We start from the raw sequence: 23,432 nt of genomic DNA on the forward strand, positions 1-23,432 counted from the left end.
TTTCACCTCAGAGACACCTCTGGCTAAGTTGGATGCTGCAGCCAGGCCTCTAAAGACAAGTCCAGACATGCAGAGCTCTCGTTTATCTCTGTGCAGATGCTTTAAGGCGAGGTGAAGGAAAAGGAGTCGATTCTGCTAGAGGGTTTCAACCCAGAGTTTTATTCCGACCCACAAGCTTCTGAATCCCATAACAGCTCTAATAGAACCTCCCTAACCATGTGGTTTCTGGCTCCTTTAACCCCAGGGAGAGGGGGAGGGAAGGGGTAGGGATTCCACCAACCAGGTGCAGGGTGGGCAGGTCTCAGGTGCAAGGGACAGCTCAGGGATGCCAGGCATCTTTTGAACACTGCCAATCACTTGATGCTCTTCTGGAATGCCAGGGTTGATAGACAGCACTCAGCAGGGTTCAGGGTGGGGGAAAGGAGAGGTGATTGGCACCTGGGAAAGGACCAGGATACCTGAGACAAACTATGACATCGCACCACAACAGCATAACTTTTAACTAAAGTGGTACTGCAGCACTTGTAAAGGCCCTCTGCAGCCCAGACTGCAATTATTAAAACTCAGACCTTATTGCTTATGTGATTTTTTTTCCTTTATTCCACCATCGTCTGAATTATTTTTCCTTTCATTCCTTATGGGGTTTTGTTCCTTCCATCCCTATTCAGTCACTGCAAGGCAAGAAGGGAATCTCAGTATACTGCTCAAAAACACTCAAGGTTCAGCAGGACAGGCCATGTATCATTCCATTTAGTTCAAACACAACACAAAACTTCAGAAGTCTGTTCCAGTTGTCAATTTTATTCAAAAGGTGTCTTCTATATATTTTTAATATATAGAAATAAATATGAAAGGCCTATACAAATATGAACACTTAGAGAGTACCAATACTGCCCTTCATTTTTTATACTGATCTTTCAATACGTAAAGGGACAAAACTGCAGTAAATAGCCCACATAATTAATAAAATAAATTTTACAAAATCTCTGATAACAATGTCTGTCCATATCTAACAGAATGTTTTAGATTGAGTTCTCTTTTACATACATGCAACCGCAACACAAAACATATTCAGCTTTGAGATGTTCACAACACAGACTGATATGCATTTTTCTCAAGATGGACAGTAAACAAAAGATCATACTTCAGTTATACTTCAATGCAGGAATTTAGCATTATCATTTTCTATGACATGCTTAACAGTATTTTTATGACATGTGTTAACAGTTTTTATGACATGTCTTAACAGTCCAATAAATTAAAAGGAATGCAATCTTGCCTTCAAGTAAAACCCAAGTCATTTAAAAAACTTCAGAATGAGCATTTGCTTTTACATACCATGATTCTTCCCACAGCTTTAAAAATTTTAACACCACATAAAACATTTTTGGTATAAAATAGTATCATAAAGTAAGTAAGCCTTTTGCTTCTTGTGAAACACATTTGATAGACAATTCTCCATTAAGTGATATTGTTCTAACATGGGGCATCACCCACATGCAGTTATGCAATGTCACTAATTTACACATTTAAAAGAGCATAAAGCAAAAGAATGTGCTTAAATGGTAGAGGAATGACTACTATATCAAATACAACTGGCTCCTTCAAATGTTGGTTATTTGCTGGGTATTTTTTGAGGGGGGGAATATTTTTCTTTAAGAAAAGGTCACACCCCAACAATATTGAAAGGCAACCACATGATAGAGCAAAACCCTCTTTTTTTCTGACAGAGTTTGTCCTCATTCCAGAACTAAAAGTTCCCAATGTTAATTTAAGAACTGTAGATCAAAATTCCTGGAAATTTGAAGAAATATTTCAGGAATTTCCTATACGGACAGTAAAACCATAGGCTTTAGATAACAAAAAAAATATAACTTGCTGTAAGTGCACAAAAGACCAATCTTGCATCTCTCTCCTGTTGATTCAATTGTTTTCACTTAAGGAAAATATACAGAACTTCCCTCTCATTCATTATTTAATTTACATAAATAACTGTTTGAAGAATATATTTAATAGTTTATCCACATACTAAATCTTAAAGGTATTTGGGAATGCCAACTCTGTTTTTCAAAAAAAACTACTGCTTTTACAGTGTTGTAACAATTTTCTCTTTCCATCAAAATAAAGATTTTTGACCTCATATTAATAAACACTATTCTCATTTCTACTTCTGACGTTTGAACGCTTGGCTCATTGTTTCAACAGAGAATTTGTAGATTCACTGAGAAATAAATGGGACAAGTCTCTACTCAAGGGCAGATATCCAATATGCCTCGGCTTGGAATAGCAGTAGTGTTGTAGAGTTCTCATTCACAGCATTGGAGTGGTTTCCATAACAAACCTCCCTGGATCACTGTAGTTCTCTAATCAATTTTCACTCCTCTGAACCCTTTCTGAGCTCACCCAGAGAAACAAAACACTTTGCAACACAGGTTTTTGCAGGCATTGCTAGAGGTTCTGCAGGCCAAAAGTGGTGGATTGTTTCCCAGCAGTGTGAGAGTTAACAATCTCAGGAAAGTCTTCATATGTGTTATATGGCATTAATCTGGCCCACACAACCTCCTCACAATGATGAGGGTCAAGACAGTAAGACTCCAGCTTTGCAGAGGGTTTGACATTCAGGTTAGAGATCCATTATGGTGGGGATGGGAGACAATGACAGACTGAAAGGAAGACAGACCGTATACATAAAGGCTTGTAGTATTATTTGTAGAAAAACCCCAAAACAAATCCAGAATCAAGAACCCAGACAATTCCAAGGTAGGAATGCACTTAATCAAAAATTAAACTTTGTCCGATTATGAATGATTTGAAGTTTGGGTTCCTAAGCTTGATACTGGACAGGGGAAAGGGCAAGGGCAAGGGACTTCTATCTTAATTTATACAGCAGTATCATTAGGACAGTATTTAAAACCTATTATTAGAAGAATTAATAATTTACAAATGTCACCTTAAGAATATTATATCTAAGTAGTAGTTATAGAAGTTTAAGCTTAGAAGACCTCAATCTTCTTTCTTTTGTGTTTGAAATCGTTCCATTAAAGCCCTAAATATATTTCCTGGTATTTTCTGATGTTTGTCTATGAGAGCTTGGACTGCTGCTTTTGTCTGTAGGGAAAGAAAAAAGGGTTTGGTCAGAAAACCTCATCTTCATACTGCTCATATAATAACACAGTTTCTAGGCTCTTTTTAATCTTTTTAAATATGACAGACCTATTGCAAATTCAAAATACTGTTCTTCCACATTTAAGCCCACAGGATGCGATTGTGACAACACTGCCAAGAAACAAACAAAAAACTAGTATCTCTTATGTGTGGTAGCTGTGTTCACAAGCTGTACTAGTGATACACAAAAGTCAAGCAACAAGAGAGTAAATTCATGAAGAGACTTAGGTCCATAAAGCATGGTAAACACCTGCATGATGTACTGCAACTCAAACTTCTGCCTATGCCCAGGTTTGCACCAATAACACTCTTCCAGTGGGCATCACCTTTGCTTCTACACATGCTCAGAAGCACAACTGGAAACATCCTTGTGTCTCAGCACATTTGACTTGTACAAAGTAATGCCCTCTGTACCCAAGGCCCCTGAAGGCTCTGGTCCTGTGACACATGCTCAGGCCACTTAGCTGCATGTGACAGCAGCCTTCACTTTCACTCAAAAAACAAATAGGCCAAGGAGTGCACAGCAGTTACTCTTATTATATAAAAGCTATACAAGGAACATTCAAAAGCAACATGCAAAAGCTGTGGTGATAACACACTTCCTATTCTGCCTAGACAAGTACAGGCTAGTGAATTCTTAAGGCCAGAAACAGAAGAACAGAAATCTGCCTCTGTAAACCAGTGGTCAGCAAGGGCAGATGTTGGTAGAATGTTGTTTGTTGGTACAAGCTCCCACTATTTATATGAAGTAAGTGATCAACTCATATGACCTGGGACAAGGACTGCATACATCTGGTCCTAAGTGACTGTACAGATCTAAAATTTGTATTAGGTAAAAAATTTGAACTTTATTTTTTGCTCTATATAATGGGAAAATGCATACTGTGCCATAGCATGAAACATGAGATACAACTTCAAAATCATTCTAACTAAATAGGATTCTAGGAAATTTGCATCCTAGGGGCTTTATCTAGCAGAATCTGAACTTAAGTCAGAAAAAAGTGAGAGTTGGCACAAATGTAAGATGTCGATGCATGTCTGAAAGTAACTTAGACACCTTCTCTGCTGAAAGCCAGCAGTTCTGAAGCCCTGTCAGAGTGACCCCACAAAAGAAACAACCAGTGTGCCATAACCAGGGCCTAAGATATTGCAGACAAGCATTTTCAGAGTCTTTTTGCAGAGACCTAGTCATAGGATAAACAGACAAAGAGACAACTGAACTGACACCTGCGTGGTCAAGAAAAGTCTCTCTCTCAAGTGAAGTTTTCAGAATATTATAAGTGACCATCTGTGGAGTTTTCAAAAACACCTATTTCAGCCCACTCCATTTCACTGCTCCACCGCTTAACTGGTTTATATCTTTGCACTGTGAAATCTATTAATAAACTGAATAAAAATGAGGACCTGAAAATCCTTTCTATAAGGCATCTAAATCTGAACTAGAGGAACATTTAGAAGTTAAATTGCTGGGCTAGAAGCTGGACAAAATAGAAACACGCTAGACAAAAAATTATTTACCTTTTTCTTATATAGTATGTAATTCCAACAGTTTGTGAACATTTGCTATGTTTGAAAGGCTTCCTTAGTATCTTTCTAAAAACATGAGGAAGCAGAATGCTTCCTCTTGGGTAAAGTGCTTCCCTCTATCAACTGAGAGCTGTCTTGTCTGACCAAACTTCTTCACTCTTTAAAGCAAGTTGCTTCTCACAGCAAATATAGGGTGAAATTAACTTTAAAAGACCTAGAAGTTGCAGTAATAAAAATACAGTATTTAAGAATGCCATTCAGAGTTAGGCAAGTACAAAACTTACCATGATTCCACCAACTTCTATAACTGGCTCCTAGACAGAAATCACTTGACAAGACTATTATAGTGGTTTTAATCAGAACACCCAATATTTTAAATGTACATATATAGATATCTATCTTACCTTTGTAGCTAGCTCCTCAGCAGTCATATTTGGTTCATATGGAATGGGTTCTCCAATGAATGTACGAAACTTGACAGGAAACCCCCCGTACAGAGGAACTATTGGCAATCTAATACGCTCATATAGCGACCTAAGTATTTCTAATGTGGAAAAATGTAGTTGAAAACAAGAGAAAGAAAGGAGGGGAAGGGAGAAGGGGAGAAGGGGAGGGTAAAGGAGGGAAGAGAGAAAGAGAAAGAGAGAAACACTGGGATTATTCTGTTAAGTTTTTTGTCCCCACTATGTCTTAACATTGAAACTGGCTTAAAAAGCAATCTAGCTCCCGATCCAGACTCTCAAATAATGTGACATCTCAAGTGCTATCCTACCTTGACTTTCATTTCCTAAAAGCTGCATTAGTGCTTATATCAGACTTATTTCTACCCTAACTTGGTGTGAAATCTTTCCTCCAAAGAGTAGCTGAAACGAGAAGAAAGAAGAGGAGAGAAATTGAATAGCTGCTTCTCTGGAGAGGAAGAGAATCCTACACAATACAGGTTACAGGTTCAGCTCATTTGACAGGTTAGAATTAGAAACTAGTATTGGAAAACTGCATGTTCAGTCCCATTGTGGTCTACAGGATCAGAAACAGCCTTATCTGCCTAAAAGTCAGTCATGCTAACATATTGAATTGCTCTTTCAGATCACACACTGGTTGCAGTTAAACAACATAAAAAGAGAGAAAAAACAGGTATTTCAAACAGCTTTAAGAGGACACATTCTTCTCCACATGCCACCTTCTAAGCATTTATCCCAAACGTACCCAGAAGAGATTATTTGAAAAATATGCACTAATATTATATTTCTCAATTTCAGACAAGAAACTACATTAACTGGTGTGCTGGCATAAGAAAATCCTTACTGATCAAGATGTGGAATTTTCTGTACATAACCTATAAAAACAAAGACAAAACTACTGAAACTAGAGTAACACTTCCAGTGACCAAGAAATTACACTCCTCTAAAAACTCTGCTGTAGAATGCAAGGAGCATAAATTATTTTGGCTTCAATTTCCTGTTTGGGATTCTCCTGAACACAGCAACAATTAATTGCTGTTTATTTTTGTACAACATGACAAATGTGTGAATTATTCCAGCTTCTGCATCTGATGCCTTGGCTTTCTCCATGCAATACATAGCCCTTAAACAGAGGGGGAGAGAAACAGAACTGTGCTGCCCTGCAGCCCTCTGATGAAGGTGATGATGCCATACTTGAGGCAGAACACGTGGTGTGGAGTTTTCAGGCCCCTCTGCTAGACAGTAACGAAGAGATATAAAAAAGAGGGAGTTTACCACTAGCAAATGAGCAGAGATGTGGGCATCTAATCATCCCAGAGATGGACCCCTCAGACAAAAGACCCATCTATTCATTTTCTGGCTGCAAGTTCCCTAGAGATAAGGAAGGAGAGCTGCCAAATGCAACGTTTTGTGAGGAACCACAGGACTGGTGCAGAACAGAAAAGCAACTGCAGATTAAATGTAGTTCAAACTTTAAGTACAGGTAGAGGTGTAAGCACAGAGCTTTAGGAAAACAGGAATAATGTGTCAGTTGCCAACCTGTTTGCTTTGCTTCTTAACAGAGAGCAGGAAACCTAGGGTTGGCCTAGCAGATATAAGCAGAGAAAAAAGTGCTTTAAATCTTCCTGCCTTTTTCTGGCTGCTTTTTTCTTTCTTCTACTGCTTGTGCAAAAGAACACTTATGTGGAAAGTAACCCAGATGAGCCAATATCACATCTAATGCAGATATTAAATAAATAACATCTCTGAACTCTACCAGAGAGCAAACATCAAGAAACAAGGCTGTGTTAAATCTCAAACTTATTTGAGGATTATTTCTACAGAGATAGGCTAAACACACATGGAAAAATAAACTACAGAAAAATAGAAAATATCTTACTTATTCCTCCTAATGTCCTAAAGCCTTCTCGAACATTTTGTGTAAACATAGGAATGATGGGCTAGGAGGGAAAAAAAATAATTAAGAATTTAAGGAAGATAGCACTATCTAAAAAACTTCTACCTCACTTAAACTCAACAGGCAAATTAATTTCAGAAGTGTTTCTCAGACAAGGATATAGAGAGGGCAAAACAGGTATTCTGAAGTTCTTCTGTGACCTTCTGCCACGAGGTTTCAAACTCAAGAATACCACAAGATTTCAGTGAGTCACTGTTTCAGCAAGTCTATTAGAGCAGTCCAGAATTTCAGAACCTATGGAGCTTGTAGGCGTCCCTCCCCCCACTTAGCAGTGTTGGCACAGTTGTGATTTAAGTGCTTAAACCTCTTACCTAATTTGTAGTTATGCTCAAAGGGAAGGATTCACAGGATTGGGACACTAAACTTGTCTGATTCCTCTCTGCTATGCTGATGGTATTGCTTCACACTTGATGTGTCATATTCAATACATGTCCATGACTTATTTCTGCTGATGAGTACTTGGAATGGTGTTGAATATTTCAAGTTTTTATTGCTGTTTTTAAAACTGCAAACAGCTGTCAAGATTTACAAGAACTGTGAGGGGGTCAGCTACTATATAAAGTTTTTCAACAGCATTTTATAGTATGTTCCCACTGTACACAGCATTATCAGAAATACAGAACTCTTCATGGGATTTTCATTAACTCAAATTCTTTTAAACTTTTTTAAGACAAGCATGGGGATGGGCTAGCACATGTAACTTTTCAGACATGCATCAAGTTTCGGGGTTTTTGAGAGAAAGAAAGGTCTGTAAATAATTACAGAGAATAAAAAGAAGTGCACTTGCCTAAACTGAATGCATACAAATGTCTTTAGAACAATCTTATTTGGAACATCTTACTTTTGACATAGAGGTAGAAATTTTTGTTTATATGACAGAAATTCTGGCAAAAAATCTGCTGAAAGAAGACAACTTCAACACATTGAAGGTCACAGTTTTAGATACATTTTTCTCATGTTTCAGACAAATTCTTCTTTCCATGAGGAGTTCTGCTTATGATTCAAGGTGACTTAAAAGTTCATCTTTAATCTAAATCAAGATGTTTTTCCCACTTTCAGTCTGCCTCTGACACTATTTTACTGCGTCTCTCAGGTTTTTTTTTTAGGAGGGATGAAGCTACAAGACCCTTGTGAGCACATAAAGGGAACCAACATACATCCAATAAAATAAATGCAACTAGCACAATCACAGCTGAATCTCAAGTATGGCCTTTCACATGCTATTTTAATACACTGGTAAAATCTAAACCTGTTGAAAATACCTGTTTAAACAGTGTTATTTTCCTTGTGAGAAAAGTGATGCATACTTGGGCCTTAAAAATATTCTATTTCTGTATAAAATCCAGAGATTTAACTAGTCTGTCTTCGACAGTAACTAAATATAAAACTCTTGGTGTGAGACTTGCTTTTAAATTAGTTATATGCAGACCTATGGACATATGCACACATCTTCCAAGTATAAATGTAGAACAAGAGGGACTCTGAAATGATTAGAGTCTCTTGATACAAAATACTAAACCCAGAAGGGCTAGCCAACTACAAAATAGTTACAATTCAAATATATCTCACACTGTTGTGCCTTAACATTTGGTCCCCTACGAATAAGTACCTTCCTGCTGACCAAGCCCAACGCTGTACATTAGAACTGAAGAGTTCACACCAGTGACCAACCCTGGACATCCCTCACTACCATAACATGCCAATACAGTACCAAGTGTCAGTCAGTGAGTCTATACCCGGCTGGGTCACACCACACTTCAGGGACAGAACAAACAGAAACACGGAGTTGGACTCCATGATCCTGATGGTCCTTCCCAACTCAGCACATTTTGTGACTCTGATATGTTCAGTTGTTTCCCAACCATGCTGGTCAGGGAGGGCTTGGCCATCACAATACTAACCAGGCATGTATAAAACAGCAACCTGCTTATAAGGAGAAATCATCTTGCATTTCATCTCCTGCTCTTTTGAACTCTGGATTTCCTAAACACGCTATTCTTAGCTGACTCATAAGCCTTCTTATCCATCAAAAGCAACAAAAAGAGAAAATGTAGTTGTTAGAGCAAGTAGACCATACTCATGACAGTCAGAAACCTAACATCAAATATATGATAACCAAAACAGCTTTCTCTGGAAGAAAGTACTAATAACTTAACCTTCCATTATGTGTCATACTTACCACTTTTGCATCAATGGCCACCTGAGCAAAGCCCTTCCGATCGCTCCACAAAATATTGTACGTTTCATCACTGAAGAGTGCTTCCCGAAGTCCGCCTGGGGCAATGGCTAACAGATGGCCCTCCTCCAGAGTCCTGACACAAGCTTCTTTTGGTCCATGTATAACTCCAAATACCTCAAGTAGTATTCTGAAACCTGTAGGGTTAAGATAACATTAATACTGAAAATGTTAATTCATACTACCATTGAGTACAGATTCCCAGCACAGAACACTATGGCTAAGACTTAATTGTGGCCTCCAGTCCCCAAGACAGACTGAAGCATTAAGTCTAACATACAGCTTTTGGTCTGCAAAGTTGAAGATTGAGGTTTCAGTGGATTTTTGTCATAGTAAAGTCAGGTGTTATCCCACAGTCAGGACTAAACTGAAAAAGAACTGTCAAGCATTCTGTGATATCTGTCACATGTCCCTTTGAAGGAGTTGTTTGGCTCAAGGGCACTGGCTCCTTGCCCAAGCTCTACTGTTCAAACATAGCACAGTCCAAATAGGGAGCAACAAGAAGCAAAACCAGGAAATTGTGGTTCTGTTTTGTGAACATCAGCAAAGAACAGCAGTGCATAAAGAGGAGAATGACAAAGAAAATACATCATTCTCTGCATTACGGATCACTGCAGCAATTGACTCTGGTTCAGTCTGTGAGTACCTGGATGGCATTTCATACAGAGAAGCATCTGGTAAGCCTCAATTGAGTACACTCACCTTCTGTTAATATTGTAACTGAAGTCTTTTACCTAAGGTTACATAAATTCCTCATATCACTTTGAATTTGACATGTCATTCGGACTGTACTCTTCAAGAAACAGTAGGACACCAAAAATTTCTGTAGATGCTACAAGCATCAAAATGAACACATTTGATCAATTTAGATAACTAGCCTATTGTTAAAGGACATAACTACCAGAGACCTCTGTTTGCAGGAAATAAGTCCTGTTCAGTTGGTTCAACAGTTTAAACTTATGCAGTATTTATGAGTAGTGCATACCAAAACGGTAACTTTGGATGACTGGGCATAAGGGAAACATTACTTCTCTTTCCTGAAATTTCCCACTGAAGCAAACAGCCTTACCAGCCATAGACAAGGACACAGAACTGATCTAATTGAGTTTGCTCTTAATAACAAATTAACAGCTGTGACTATAAACACACATTTGTTACATACACACAGATGTTAAAGGAGAGCCCAAACAAAGTTAATAAGACAGAGTCTGTCTTCTCTTATAGCTTGCATAAACTAAGGCTTGGGAAGAAAAGAATAAATTCATAATGTGTTGCCTCATGCTTAACTAAACTCTGATCTCTAACTAGTCTTTTTAAGTGGTATGAGTATAATAACTCCCAACTCATCTCTATACCCAATCAGGATCTGTCCACACACATGGCCACAGAACACAAGCTGCATTACACCTGTCTCATATTTTGCTGTGCCTGCCTCACACACTGCTGATGACACTCAGTCTTCATCCAAAAGCATTTGCATGGAAGAACACCTGAAACAGTTTACCTAATTGAAATTCATTTATTTCAGATGCTTTTTTTGGGGGTTTTTCAATAGCTGAATTTTACAATGCTTGACATTCCCAAACTAATTAAAGCTCTCTAGAATGAACCTGGTGGTAAAAAAAGCTGCCTGCCTCCAAGCCCTTTCTGTCAGTGAGCTCAGGAGACAGACAAAACAGTCAGGAAAACAGTTGGGATGAGCAGGAAAAGAGGCTCCAAGGAAGCAAGGACTGCAACAACACAGTTTCTGCACTGGATACACTGAGGAAGGAGTGAGGGGGAGGGTGTGTCTGACAAAGCAATACCATGAGTCTGACCATTTCATATATCAGTAAAAAAATAACTGAATATTAACAGAATACAGACAAAAAAATGTACTACAGAATAGTTGTTCAGGGAGGTTTTAAGTCCTCACAAAATTTCTCAGCTGTATTTCCTGCCTTGACTTGTAGCATCAACTTTATAATCTGAGCAGTGCTTCACAGCCTTTCCAGCAGATCACACATTACTATTGATATCTCTGCTTCAGTACCAAAGAAGAACCTGGCTCTCTTAAAGCAGCTGAGAGATGCAATCTGACACAATGGCCCAGAGAGGACAGGCAGGGTACCTGTATCCAAGGCAAAGGTCACCACCAAGTTAGAAGAAACACTCCAGTAGTATCAGGTAGCACTGCATGAAAGGAACCAGGAATCTGTTTTTCCATTTAAAACAACAAAACAACTCTCAAAATTATCTAAACACAAATTTTGAGCCATGCAGAACATGTTCTTCCAGCCACCAAGTTCAAACCTAATTTTATTCCACAGTTCAACTTGAACTCTGCCTTTTGCCCCAACATTTCCACAAGACTGTACTGGCAGAAATGTTTGAAAACCTTTTGGAGAGTACTCAGTAATGCATGTAATACTGCTCTCAACTTGTGCACTATGTACATTTTTCTGTATTGGCCTCAGTGGCTGTTACATGAGGGCTGTCAGCTACCAGACAGCAGGACAGCAGGGATGTCATCATTTTCCTATGGTTGACCTTCAGGACTCCAGACAGAGAGGAACCATTCAGACCATTGAATCCAACCTTCCATAGTTGTGCGTGTATACACACACACACACACATATATATGCATGCACATATATATCTGCAGAGCATCTAGTCCACAAGATACTTTGCAACACCTCTTGCATGTAACAGACAAGCCAAATCTCCTTTCCTCTGGAACATCACAGGAAAGGGACTGTTACATAAAATAGCAGGCAACCTTTTAAAGAGGGCTCCCAGATGAATTCAGGAAGCAAAAATGGCCCATATTATAGCAGAGGATGATGGAGAAGAACACAAATGAAATCAGTTCTCTCTGAATGTGTTGGGTAAAGGCTTTCTCCTAAACTTAGAGAAGTCAATGTATTTCTGAGCACTACACAGCTAAGAGTCTAAAGGAACCAGAAAGCTGAATATTTGGTTTGTTTTTCCCTGTGGCAAACCTCTAGTTATAAAGGAAGGAAAAAAGGAATTTACATGACTGTGTTTTATAGCCTTCTCCTCCAAAATGCAAGAAAAGCATACTTAATTCTGACACGATTCTGACATATTCATGTGAGTCTAACAGACTCCCCAAATGCACCGCCACCCTTTCCCATTTTCCCTGCATTGAGCATAACAACTTTTGGTTAAAACATCTTCTGAAAAGGCATCCAATTCAATCTGAACACTTGATCAAGATCATACAGCCTGAATATTAGGATAAAATTATGCAGTCTTTCTGGTTTGATTCACAAGGGAAGCAGCATCTACCTGAGTTGCCAGCCATAGATTACTGTGCTTCTTTTGAAACAATCCACAGCTTTTTCTCGGCTCTTTGGACTTGTCTCCCTGAACAGCCTTAATTCCTTCACAGAACCAGAGAATTATGTAGATTAGAAGGAAGCTCTGGAGGTCATCTAGTCCAGCCTCCCACTCAAAGCGGGTTCAACTAGATCAGGCTATTCAGAGCCTCACCCAGCAGAGTTTTGAAAGTCTGCAAGGATGGAGATTCCCCAACTTATCTAAGTAATCTGTTCAGGTGTCTGATCACTCAAGGTAAAATACCTTTCCACACGTCTAATCAAAATTTCCTGTGTTGCAATATGTCTCTGTTACTTCTCAATCTATCACCATGCGCCTGTAAGAAGAGTCTGACTGCCTCTTCTCCCCACCCTCCCACTAGGTCATTGAAGACAGCAATAGTATCTTTCCCCACCCTTATCTGGAACACACCAAGCAAATCCACTTCTCTCAAGCTCTCCTTGTACACTGTGTGCTCCAGACCCCCAATTATCCACTGAACATGCTCCAGTGTGTCCGTGTACCTTGTACCAGAGAGTTCAAAACTGGACATCATAACACAGGATGTGCTTGCACAGGTGCCACACCAAGGGAAAAAAAAATCTCTTCACCCAAACCAGTGGCCCCATTCATGCTACAAAAAGCTCACCCTGCAGTTCATCTTTGCTGTTAGGACACACTGCCAATTCACATTCAGCTTGTTGTCCACTAGAATCCTAAGTCCTTTCCTGCAAAGCTCCCTTTTATCCAGTGTACTGTTGCACAGAATTGCTCTATCCCAGATGCACAGCTCTACATTTGCATTTGTTGAACTTCATAATATTTCTGCCAGTTGAATTCTATCAAGTCACTCTGTGAACAAGCTTTAATGCCCAGTATATCAGCAGCTCCCCCAGTTTGGTATCATCAGTAAATTTCCTGTGCATGCTCCAGGCCCTCATCCAGGGGTATTATAAAAACACTAAGCAGCAGTGGATTCAGTATCAATCCCTGAGGAATGGCTGTAGCTGTTGGCTACTGAAACCAGTTCTTCAAGATCAGCCATTCAGCAAGATGTTTCTGCAATGCTACTGAACCATATTAGGGGGACTCATAAGTATACTCCCACTTAAAGCCTGATTTTAAAGCAGAAAAGTAGTAAAACATAATGCCCCATGTGATAAACATCTGTGCCTATAAAGATACAATATGGAGCCAAATCTGCATCATGAAGTAGGTTATATTAGTCATCTGTATGCAAAAGATTTGCTGGCCACTGATAAATGATTCTGTTGGCAAAAGCAGTTGTAGAAGCAAAGCCATACTGTAATCAGTATGAAAAAGTTCTTTTCAGGAACTAAGGCTGAAATAAATCTATACCAACAAAAAGACAATTTTCTTATATGAGTTGGTTCTACTAAAAGCACCAGTACACTACAGAATTCTTCTTGTAATGCATTTTGTGAATTTACAGGCCTTTAATCACAAACCAATCTTGGAAAAGAAAGTGGGTACTACTGTATTTCACACAGACAAAAAAACAAACCCCTCACATAATTAATTTCACCAACTGTCAGTGCATTTCATTAGGCTATCCAGCCAAAATCTTGCCCTAGACATATTTTTCATATTCTACCTGCTTCACCTCATGTTTCTCACACACATGTTGAACACTTCTCTAGCTTTCCTCCAAAACAGATTCTACTCAAAACAGTCTTCCTGGGCACAAGTTCCAGCGACTGCCATCATCAACTGGATAAAAGCTGGGTGGAATAAGAAAATACATTGTCTCTTCAGACTAGTATTTTTAACTTATATGGCATTTGCTCCAAACAGTTTAATTCTTAATCAGTTCATACCACTCATTCTGCCTATATTAATGAAAAATAAACATCTTATTGAAATCTTTACTAATGATTAATACAGAGAACACTGCTTCTCCCACAATCTCCTTCTCTTTGTTTCTCAACACCCTATAGTCATTGGAAAGTGTTGCCCAGACAGGACTATGTCCCATCCTTGCATGGGCCAGTCTCATTCTTGTTTGTAAAGAACATGCTCTGCTTCAAAAATTCATTAAATTTGTCTGAATATCTGTTCTCAAAGCTGTGCTCCTGCAATACGATTTTTATTAATTACACAATAAAAAAATTAAAATAAGAATTCCAAACCTGCTTGTTTATAATGAATTATGTTACCTGGTAATCTAAAGACAAAATGATCAGCTACTACACTGCAGCGCCTCTTCTTCATTATATGAAGTCTAGCTGTGAAATAGATATAGTCAACAGGAGTAGCTCCATGATAAAACACAACAAGTCCTGGTCCTTGAGGAATATTTTCAACACCATGAAGCTCATAACCTGTTAGGAGTTAAAAATGGAGCAGATGTTAATTTTTTATACAATTCTATCCCAAAGAAACTAACTTGCAGCAAGCTGGCAAACTGAAACCAACATGGATTGAGAAGTGATAAGAGCAAAGTGACCAATAGTAAGTCAAGAGATGACTTGCAGTATCTACAGGAAATACAAGCTGCTTCAGAGAGAATACAAGTTCTATTTAAGGCACTACACTTAGAGGAAAAAAAACCAACAGCATTAAAACAAAACACCCAGTCACACTATTTCAAACTGTATAATTTATCCTTATTTTTTCTGTTCACTGTTTTCAAGGCTGCAAAGTCCTCTGAATCAATCATTCAAGAGAAATCAAAATATGGACTGGAGTGATGAAACAACTATTTCAAGCTATTATTAACCTTTCGAAGTTCATTGCCATCAGTGACTGTTTTAGAGGATATGACACAACAGCACCCATTTTCATGTCTCCTTTTACTTCAGGACATGAAACTTATTTTTGTTGCTTCTCTCAAGTTATACCTGTTCCAGCTTTCCCTCACTATATACTAAAAGCTATTTAGGACTAAATATGTCTAGCTGAATATACATAAACACACATAAGCTTCTTCCTGACCCCACATTTCTATTCAGGTTGCAGGACAGAATATATTTAATTAATATGCATCAGTATAGAACATACTCAGTTAACACCCAGTAGTACTGTTATAGTATCTTTTTTTTAAATAAAATAAAACAAGCAAAACAAAAACACCCAAAAAAAACCACCCCTCAACCAAATTCTGTTACATCTTCCGAAGTTAATCAAGTCTGCAATTCCTATTCCATTAATTTAATTCTGAAGGTACTCTTGGCTCTTCTCCCTCTATTTTACTGTGGAGCTGCAACACATTGCAAGTGTATCATTGTCCCACCTCAAGGGACCACTAACCCAGCTCCATGCCAGCCAACTAACACACATAGCATTGGCATAATACATGTTAAGTTACAGGTATCGATCAGCACATTTGGGGCTTCTTGGCTGTAGGGTTGGTTTTTTCTCTTCTTTTTTTTTTTTTTTTTTTTAATTAATGCTGTTAGATTTCTGATTGGAAAGTTCTTATGATATCCTGATGAATCAAGTGGGGGAAAAACTAACTGGAAAACATTTCATTCTTTAGCAAGACAAGTGTATAGATAAGAGGGAAGCAGCTGGCTGGGCAGAAAAAAAGTCACTGCTCTCAATGAAGCACCGGATAAGACTCTTCTTGCACAAATAAAATGTCAGACCTTATGAAAAGAAAAAGTTACTAAGGATTAAAAGAGTCAAGGCCCTAAAAAATAATTTTCTTGTGAAAAAAAAGTAAATAGCTTTTTATTGTGAAGTGAGCATTTTAAGCTCTTTGATGTAGTGTACTTTCTTGATTTTGATGTAGTGTACTTTCTTAGATTTGAAAGTTACATCTTAGTCTTACAAAGCTTATCTGATACAGCTGCTGCACCATCTGGTTATCAATGCCTTGAAAACCCACTTCCCTTTGACTAGAGAACAAATAGAGATGATTTTCAAGAAGGATTTATTCTTTATGTAAATTGTTCTTAAGTATCTCTTTCTCCTTTAGCTGCATCTAGACTGAATGGCTCTGAAAGAGACTTATGATTTCCTTAGAGAGAAAAGCCAAATCATTTATTAAGTCTGTCTTCATAAAGAAATAATAGCAGAAGGACAAAGAACAAGGTCCTTAGTTTTGACATTCTAGTAGAGAAAGTAGAAGTCCAAAATACAAAGATAAATAAAAAAGTAGTTCTGTAACAGTGTCAGGCTTTGAAGCTAATTTCAAGAAGGAACTAAGTGCTCCTTTTAGACATCACTTGGCATTTCATGTAAAACTGGTTAAGTGCAATTAAATTATGCTAGCATGTGCTGGCTGACATACTACCCATCAGGGAACTGGCATTTAACTTCCAGTCTTTACATATTAACTCTGAAATGGTAGAGTTAATTGATCTAGCTTTTAACACAACACACATTTTAGGTCTTCTTCAAATAAGGAAATCAATGAATTGTTATAAAATGCAAAAAAATGGGGAAAAAAGGCACTTAAATTGTGCATATATTCAACCAGAACAGAGATGCCACTTTATAGCAGCAAAGGAACAAATGCATAGGACAAAAAAAACCTCATATTCAAAAAAAAAGTTTCAAAGTCTTTTTTTTTTTTCTCCTCTGTCTCAAGCACCACTGAGAGTCATTTATAAAACAGAAAAAAAACGGCCTGAATTGGCATGCACCAGCAGCAACAATCGGGCATATCTTGATAATCTTCAAAGCTAAATGAGGAATAAGAGCTTCAGAAGTTTTTAATAAAAGATCAGATCACACTTACCATGCCATATTCTTCCATGTCCATCCCATATGGTTGCCAGCATTTCTCTTGCACCTATCCAAACATCATGGGAATAAGCTTCCTTTATTTCATTCTTCCTTTTATAAATATGAAGCCAGAGAATGGAAACATAGAAGAGAATGACAATAACTCCCGGAAGTACAAAGACTACTACAAGTGGAAACAGCAACCATAAAATGTAGAATGCATAACTCAGATAATCTCCAATATCCTCCACACCAGTCCATTCTTCCAGAATGTAAGTCAGGCAAGTTAAGTAGGACATAGATGTCGGTCCTGCAGTACAGGATTCATTTCCACCTGTCATCTCCTGTTTGAAATAAAATTTAAAACAGTATATGAATAAATCTTCCAAAAAGATAGATCTGCCTATATTGTTTAATCACATAATAAACCTCTCTGATGCATTTTATTCATATACCATCTACCCCACATCCCAGCAGCACCTATTAGAACCTAACAATTCACACAGCAAAACTTTTACTTGATATTTACAGTCCTTTTCTTTTGGGTACTGGGAATGCTGACAATTCTAATGGAGAAAGATGTTGCAACTGCTTAATTTCAGGCTAAGATTTAATCTCACTGAAAACTGTTCAACTTGCACAGACCCAGAATATTTATACTCTTACCAATACCAATTAATATTGAATTTTTGAATTTCAGAAATCTGTATTGATTAGTCTAATTTATTGTTACAATAAAATAAAACCTTCTCACAAGCACTAACTACAACAGGAAACAGCACAATCTCAAATCCAGTGCTTTAAGGAAAACCTATGGAACACTCACTATAACCCTAGGACATCTCAGGAAGAAGACTCTCTCATATAAGATAGACTCAGCCCTGGAAAGACCTTAATTTGTACATGGAAATTTATTGATACTGACATGTCAAGACCCAGAGCACAACATTGAGAGGCAGCAGAAAGGACAAGGGAAAAAAAAGTTCACAAAAAGTCCTCTTTAGAGTTTTAACTGCTCTGGCTTTACTGTGTCTATGTGTAAGAGTCTCTCCACTCCAGTACCAGCTCCAAAAAAGTTACCAGCCCACAGAAGTCAAGCCTGCAATTTCAGGCTTACTCTAACTCTGGAGCCACAGTTTTTTTTTCTTACCTTTGTACAATTTAGGGGACAACTTACTATTCACTTCACCTTACAAACACAAGACAGCCTGAATGCTTGGCTATTTTAGCTACAATGCTTGAACAGCAAACCTAATACCTCTGGGTACAAAAATTATTCTAGGCTATAAAAAACTGGTTGATCAATATTCCAACTTCTGCTAGTCAGGACCAAGAAGAAAAAATGTTGCAACTGCAAAAGAGGCTTGTAGAGAGAAATGGAAGAACAGCATTTCTAAGAATGAAAAGAATCTAAGCTTGAAGCTGCTGTGTTTTGTTTATATTAGAGTGTGACTTACAGCAGGTATGCCTGCAAAGCTCCTGTGCCTAGACAAACATATATGTCTATCGTTCTTTTACTCTTGCTCTGTTTTTGCAAGAAACAAGAGACTGAAATACTGAAGATAATATTGCTTTCCGAACACCAGTGACAACAAAAATTACAAAGCAGATCAATTTTACTCCACATTTGCTAAGGAACATTGAAGCACATACTGGAGTAGAACTCATTTCACTTATTTTCCTATCTCAATTCTCCCTCCCATTCTGACAGAGCAAGGATGTCCCTTTTCCTTTGGTTTTGGAAATCTGCCTCTACCCCCATTACTCAAGGCACCTAGCTCCTATTAATGAGAAGAAAGCTGATCTTTGCTCCCACAATCCATGGCTGTTCCAAACTAATTCAGGCTTACAACATTTTGCTCCTCAGAGTGTTCATGAGGACAGTGCAGCTGATTTATCTCCAGCCAGTATAAGCACATAGTAATAGTGACATGCCCTTCACTGAATTCATGCACCCCTGGCTTTGGGGTGTGAATCAGGGGGAAAGGATGGGAGAGTGTGTGGGAGAGCAAGAGAAAGCTCTTTTTCATTCCAGTTGCCAGAGCTGAACTACAGAACCTGTCAGGCAGCAAACACCCACAGCAAGTATAAGAAACACAACTTGTGAGACCAAGCAAGAGTTAGGAGTAGTATTCAACACCACAATATTAATCAGATTGTTATGCCTGGACTTCTCCAATGGCTCCACCTACTACCTAGAGAACAATATGGTGCATGGGTTTTGGCACAGAAGCATTTTTTCAAACCTGAGAGGTGACTATGTAGCTTAAGAGAAAACTTATAGCTATACTCTCCCACTTATTATATACTTTTAATAGTTTATGGCTTTCCCCAAACCCCAAATCCTCCATCAAGTAAATTTAAAGTCCTGTTCACACATGTCAGTCTTGCAAAATATTACGTGTCCTTTTGCCTGTAATGTTCAATGCAATACCTCAATGCAATCACCACAGTTTTTAAAGTTTACTTGCATATCTGTGTGGTAACCTGCAAGAAAAACTAGGATCCAACACCTTCTGTGCTACCAGCCACAGAGGTAAGAGCTAAAGCACTGCCTTCCCTCAGGAACAGTCAAATCCACCCTGAACAATGCTGCTTCCTCATCTTGAGGAGCATCACAGGACAATTTATGCTGAAATTTATACTGTCCAACCTCTTCCTAACTAGCAGTTAAATCAGGCTGTCCAATGACATATCCAGTCCAGTAGTATTCTGGACTGGATCTCCATGGACAGACGTCCCACAGCTTCTTCAGGCCCTTAATCCAGTGCTTGAATGAAAGTTCATGGTGCAAATATTTTTCTTCCTTCTAGAGTTCCCCTTACTACACCTTATGTCTGTTGTCTCCCGTCCCTTTGCTGTGAAGATTCTACTTCTCACATCCATTAAGAGCAGCAGTAAGGTCATCACAATGTGGGTACTATGGCAGTGAAGAAGGGAAGGCAGATTATGATCAAAAAAAGTCCAGAAGTTCCACATCGAACACAGGTTCAACATAGCTCTTATGTGCCACTAACAGATGATGACACTGGTCTGTTCCAACTTGCTATTGAGCAGTTCAAAAATACACATTATTAAGTTCTAACTTGCTAATGCAGCACCTTACATTTTTCACTAGTTCACAAAGACAAAATTTCTTGTTTGACTAATTACAGTGCACACCAACTTATGCTTACACTTCAAGCTTTATGATGTAGAAACAAGGTTAACACACGATCCCTGTCACTGACTTCTGGCACATGACCCAGAAAAGTCCTTAACTAAAGTACAAGGGAGGCCTTCGGCTGCAGTCAGCAGATGCTGGGATAACTGAGACCCTACTGATCAGGACAGAAGGAGCGATTATGGACAGCAGCAAGCTCGGCTGTGAACGACACACAGCACCATTTCTGCATGCATATGCAGTGTGCAAGTGAAACCTCCGGAGGACATCCCAGTGTTTCCAAACAAGAAAGACACTGCGAAGCAGCAGATACGACACACAACAGAAACACACCGCTACGGAGGGCCTTTCTACCAGAATTAGCACTGCCACCACAACCACACCAAAAAAAAAAAAAAAAAAAAAAAACCCAAAACAAACGAAAAGTACCAGAAAACCCTGATAATCCTGCTATAGTCACCTGAAGCAGGAGACACCATACAAGTCAGAGGATGGTTTAACCCTTGTTTTGGCCCAAGAACTGGGCGGGCTCCGGTGCCGGCAGGTTCCGAACGCCGCGGGCTCCGGTGCCGGCAGGTTCCTTCTGCGGGCGGACGGAGGGGGCCGAGGTTCGCTTTCCCGACCCGAAGGACACAGCCCCGGCCCGGCTGCCCCCACCAAGCGCCCCCGGCTCCCATCGCGCTCCGCCCGCAGCCGTGTGATTAAAGCAAGGCCCCGAGCTCCGCGGTGACGGAGGCCACCACGGCAAGTCACCTCCCGCCCGGGCACCTGCGGGGCCGGGGCCGGGGCCAGGCCCGGGCCGGACCCTCCACCCGCCCGGCAGCGCCCGCTCACCTTGCCCTGGCGGCGGCGGGACCGGCTCCGGGCCCGCGTCCCTGCCGGGGCCCAGTTTTACTCTCCGCCCGCCGCCCCCACGGAGGCCGGGTGCCCGCGGGGCGGCCGGGCCGGGGCGGCTCCCGGCGGGGGGCGGGGGCGGGCGGGCGCCCAGCGGAGCGGGGGCGGTGGCGGGGGCGCGCAGGGCAGCGGGAACTCCGCGCCGCCGGGGGCGCGGCAGCCGCCCGGACCCGCGTCCGGCACGCACCGCCCGCCGCTTCCGCCGCGGCGGCAGGGGCTGGGCGCCGCCAGGGGGCGCGCGTTCCCCGCCAGCGGGAGGGGCGGGGCGGCGGGGGCAGAGGGCGCCGCCTGGCGGCGCGGGCGGGAGCCTGGAACCACGGATTTCCTGATGGGATTGGGCTGGGAAGGACCGCCGAGGTCATCGGGACCAACCCATCACCGAACACCACCGTGACAGCTGGCCCGCAGCACTGAGCGCCACGTCCAGCCTTTCCTTAAACACCGCCAGGGACACCTCCACCCCCTGGGCAGCCCATTCCAATGCCTAATCTGTGAATAAATCCCTCCTCATGTCCCACCTTAACCTGCTCTGGTGCAGCTTGGGACTGTGTTCTCTCGTGCTGTCGCTGGTTGCCTGGGGAAAGAGCTCGAACCCCAACCGGCCGCAACCTCCTTTCAGGGAGTTGCGGAGATTGATAAGGTCACCCCTGAGTCTCCATTTCACCAGATTAAACAACCTCCAGCAGCAGGCACCCACTGTTCACCCTCCTGCCTTCAGCACTGCATCCCTCCCAGCCACCCCTTCCCCGGTACCTGCCAGGTGCCTGCAATCCTCCTTCTCCAACCTCGCTCTAGGAGCAGCATCCATGCCTGGTACCCACTGCAGTACCTCAGCCTTTCAGGCACGTTCTGGTTCGGACACGGCATTCACGGTTCTGTTAAGGCATTCTTGGCTGCCCGACAGCTGCGGATGTAATCCCTGGATTAATGTATAAAATTTTAAAAAATAATGGATTTACAAATAAAAATCAGTCAAAGAAGTAAGCAGTGTTCCAGCTGCACTGGGTGCAGCTCTACACACACGGGTATTGATGCAGATACCTACCTGCTAGGACGGCATGGAACACTGCCATGGCTGCACCGTCAGCCTTCGGTGGGATCAATTTGGTCCAGGTCCCCTCCTGCTGTGCTTTTCTGACCAGCTCTCTTCTACAGGTACATCATCGGCCTGTTGGACATCTGCAGCTGCTCAGCCGAGCCGTTGCACTCAGTTGAGGGTGTAACTGTTTCCATTGTCATCCAATGAATAAATGTGCAGTTGTGCACACTCTTTACAGTGTAACTGCTTCCACTGTCATCCAATTAATGAATTGGTCACAGCCCTGAGCCTGCCAGAGCTCAAAAGGAATTCCGACAGGCACGTGGTGTGACTCTTTGCTGTCCTGTGCAGGACCAGGAGCTGGAGCTCAATGATCCTTCTGGGTCCCTTCCAACTCCAGGTATTCTATGATTCTATTAATTTACTCTGTTATCAATATCATATTCTTCTCTAATGTAAAATCTTACACACAAAAAAGCTACAAAACCAGAATTTCTCTGTATTATTTACTGGGCAAACTATACCTAACAAAAGTCATTAATGCTGTTTTCATTTTGAGGCAGGCACAGGTCATTTGCTGCTTTTCATTTCTTTTTTTGTTGTATGATGGAGAGGCTAAAAAGTAAGTGTACCAAGGGAGTGATTTGATCTGCAAGTACATTTCTATTTGTATGACAAGAACTCTAATTTCTATAACACCAGTTATAGAAGTTCTAGTTTCTATAATACTGCTCTAAAAAGAGTAAAAATTTAGAGTGAGCCACTAAAATAATACAATAGCTGGTTATTATTAGAGCAGTACTATAACGTTTCTGGAAAAAAGTTGTTTACAATTTTTATTAGAAAAATAACATATATCATTCAAAATACCTCCTGTTTCTCAGTAATAATTTTGCCTATCATCTTGAGACCCCAGAAAATAGTCTTAGACAACTGTGAAAGAAGACAACAAATAGAAATTATTTTTTACTCAGAGA

At 40.4% G+C, this 23,432-nt stretch overlaps 1 protein-coding gene across 7 annotated transcripts; it reads right to left on the reverse strand.

Annotated features, from left to right (window-relative positions):
- Positions 1 to 781: 781 nt before the first annotated feature.
- Positions 782 to 23,243, reverse strand: LOC103812315 (transmembrane protein 68-like). 7 transcript variants are annotated; one of them, XM_050970334.1, is made up of 8 exons: positions 22,462 to 23,243; positions 22,174 to 22,320; positions 17,373 to 17,703; positions 14,845 to 15,009; positions 9,290 to 9,483; positions 7,033 to 7,093; positions 5,097 to 5,236; positions 782 to 3,108 (listed from the first exon to the last, which is right to left on the reverse strand). In XM_050970334.1, the coding sequence occupies exons 2-8, from the start codon at positions 22,222 to 22,224 to the stop codon at positions 3,004 to 3,006; spliced, it is 1,047 nt and encodes a 348-aa protein (XP_050826291.1). In that variant the 5' UTR covers positions 22,225 to 22,320; positions 22,462 to 23,243; the 3' UTR covers positions 782 to 3,003. The 7 variants fall into 7 exon arrangements, 6 of the variants coding, with proteins under 6 accessions (XP_050826291.1, XP_050826289.1, XP_050826290.1 ...); XM_050970332.1 differs by having other exon boundaries at positions 22,170 to 22,320; XM_050970333.1 differs by having other exon boundaries at positions 22,174 to 22,335.
- Between the last annotated feature and the right edge of the window lie 189 nt (positions 23,244 to 23,432).

This window comes from Serinus canaria, chromosome 2 (genome assembly GCF_022539315.1).
Source record: "Serinus canaria isolate serCan28SL12 chromosome 2, serCan2020, whole genome shotgun sequence".
In the NCBI taxonomy this organism is placed as follows: Eukaryota; Metazoa; Chordata; class Aves; order Passeriformes; family Fringillidae; genus Serinus; species Serinus canaria.

Coding starts and splice junctions, on each gene's coding strand:
- LOC103812315 (XM_050970332.1), bottom strand. CDS start 22,283: ATGCCGTGTCCGAACCAGAACGTGCCTGAAAGGCTGAGGTACTGCAGT. Junction 17,704..22,169: donor GGATTGCAGGCACCTGGCAG/GTACCGGGGAAG, acceptor TATTTCAAACAG/GAGATGACAGGTGGAAATGA. Junction 7,094..9,289: donor TGGCCATTGATGCAAAAGTG/GTAAGTATGACA, acceptor TTTCCCTCCTAG/CCCATCATTCCTATGTTTAC.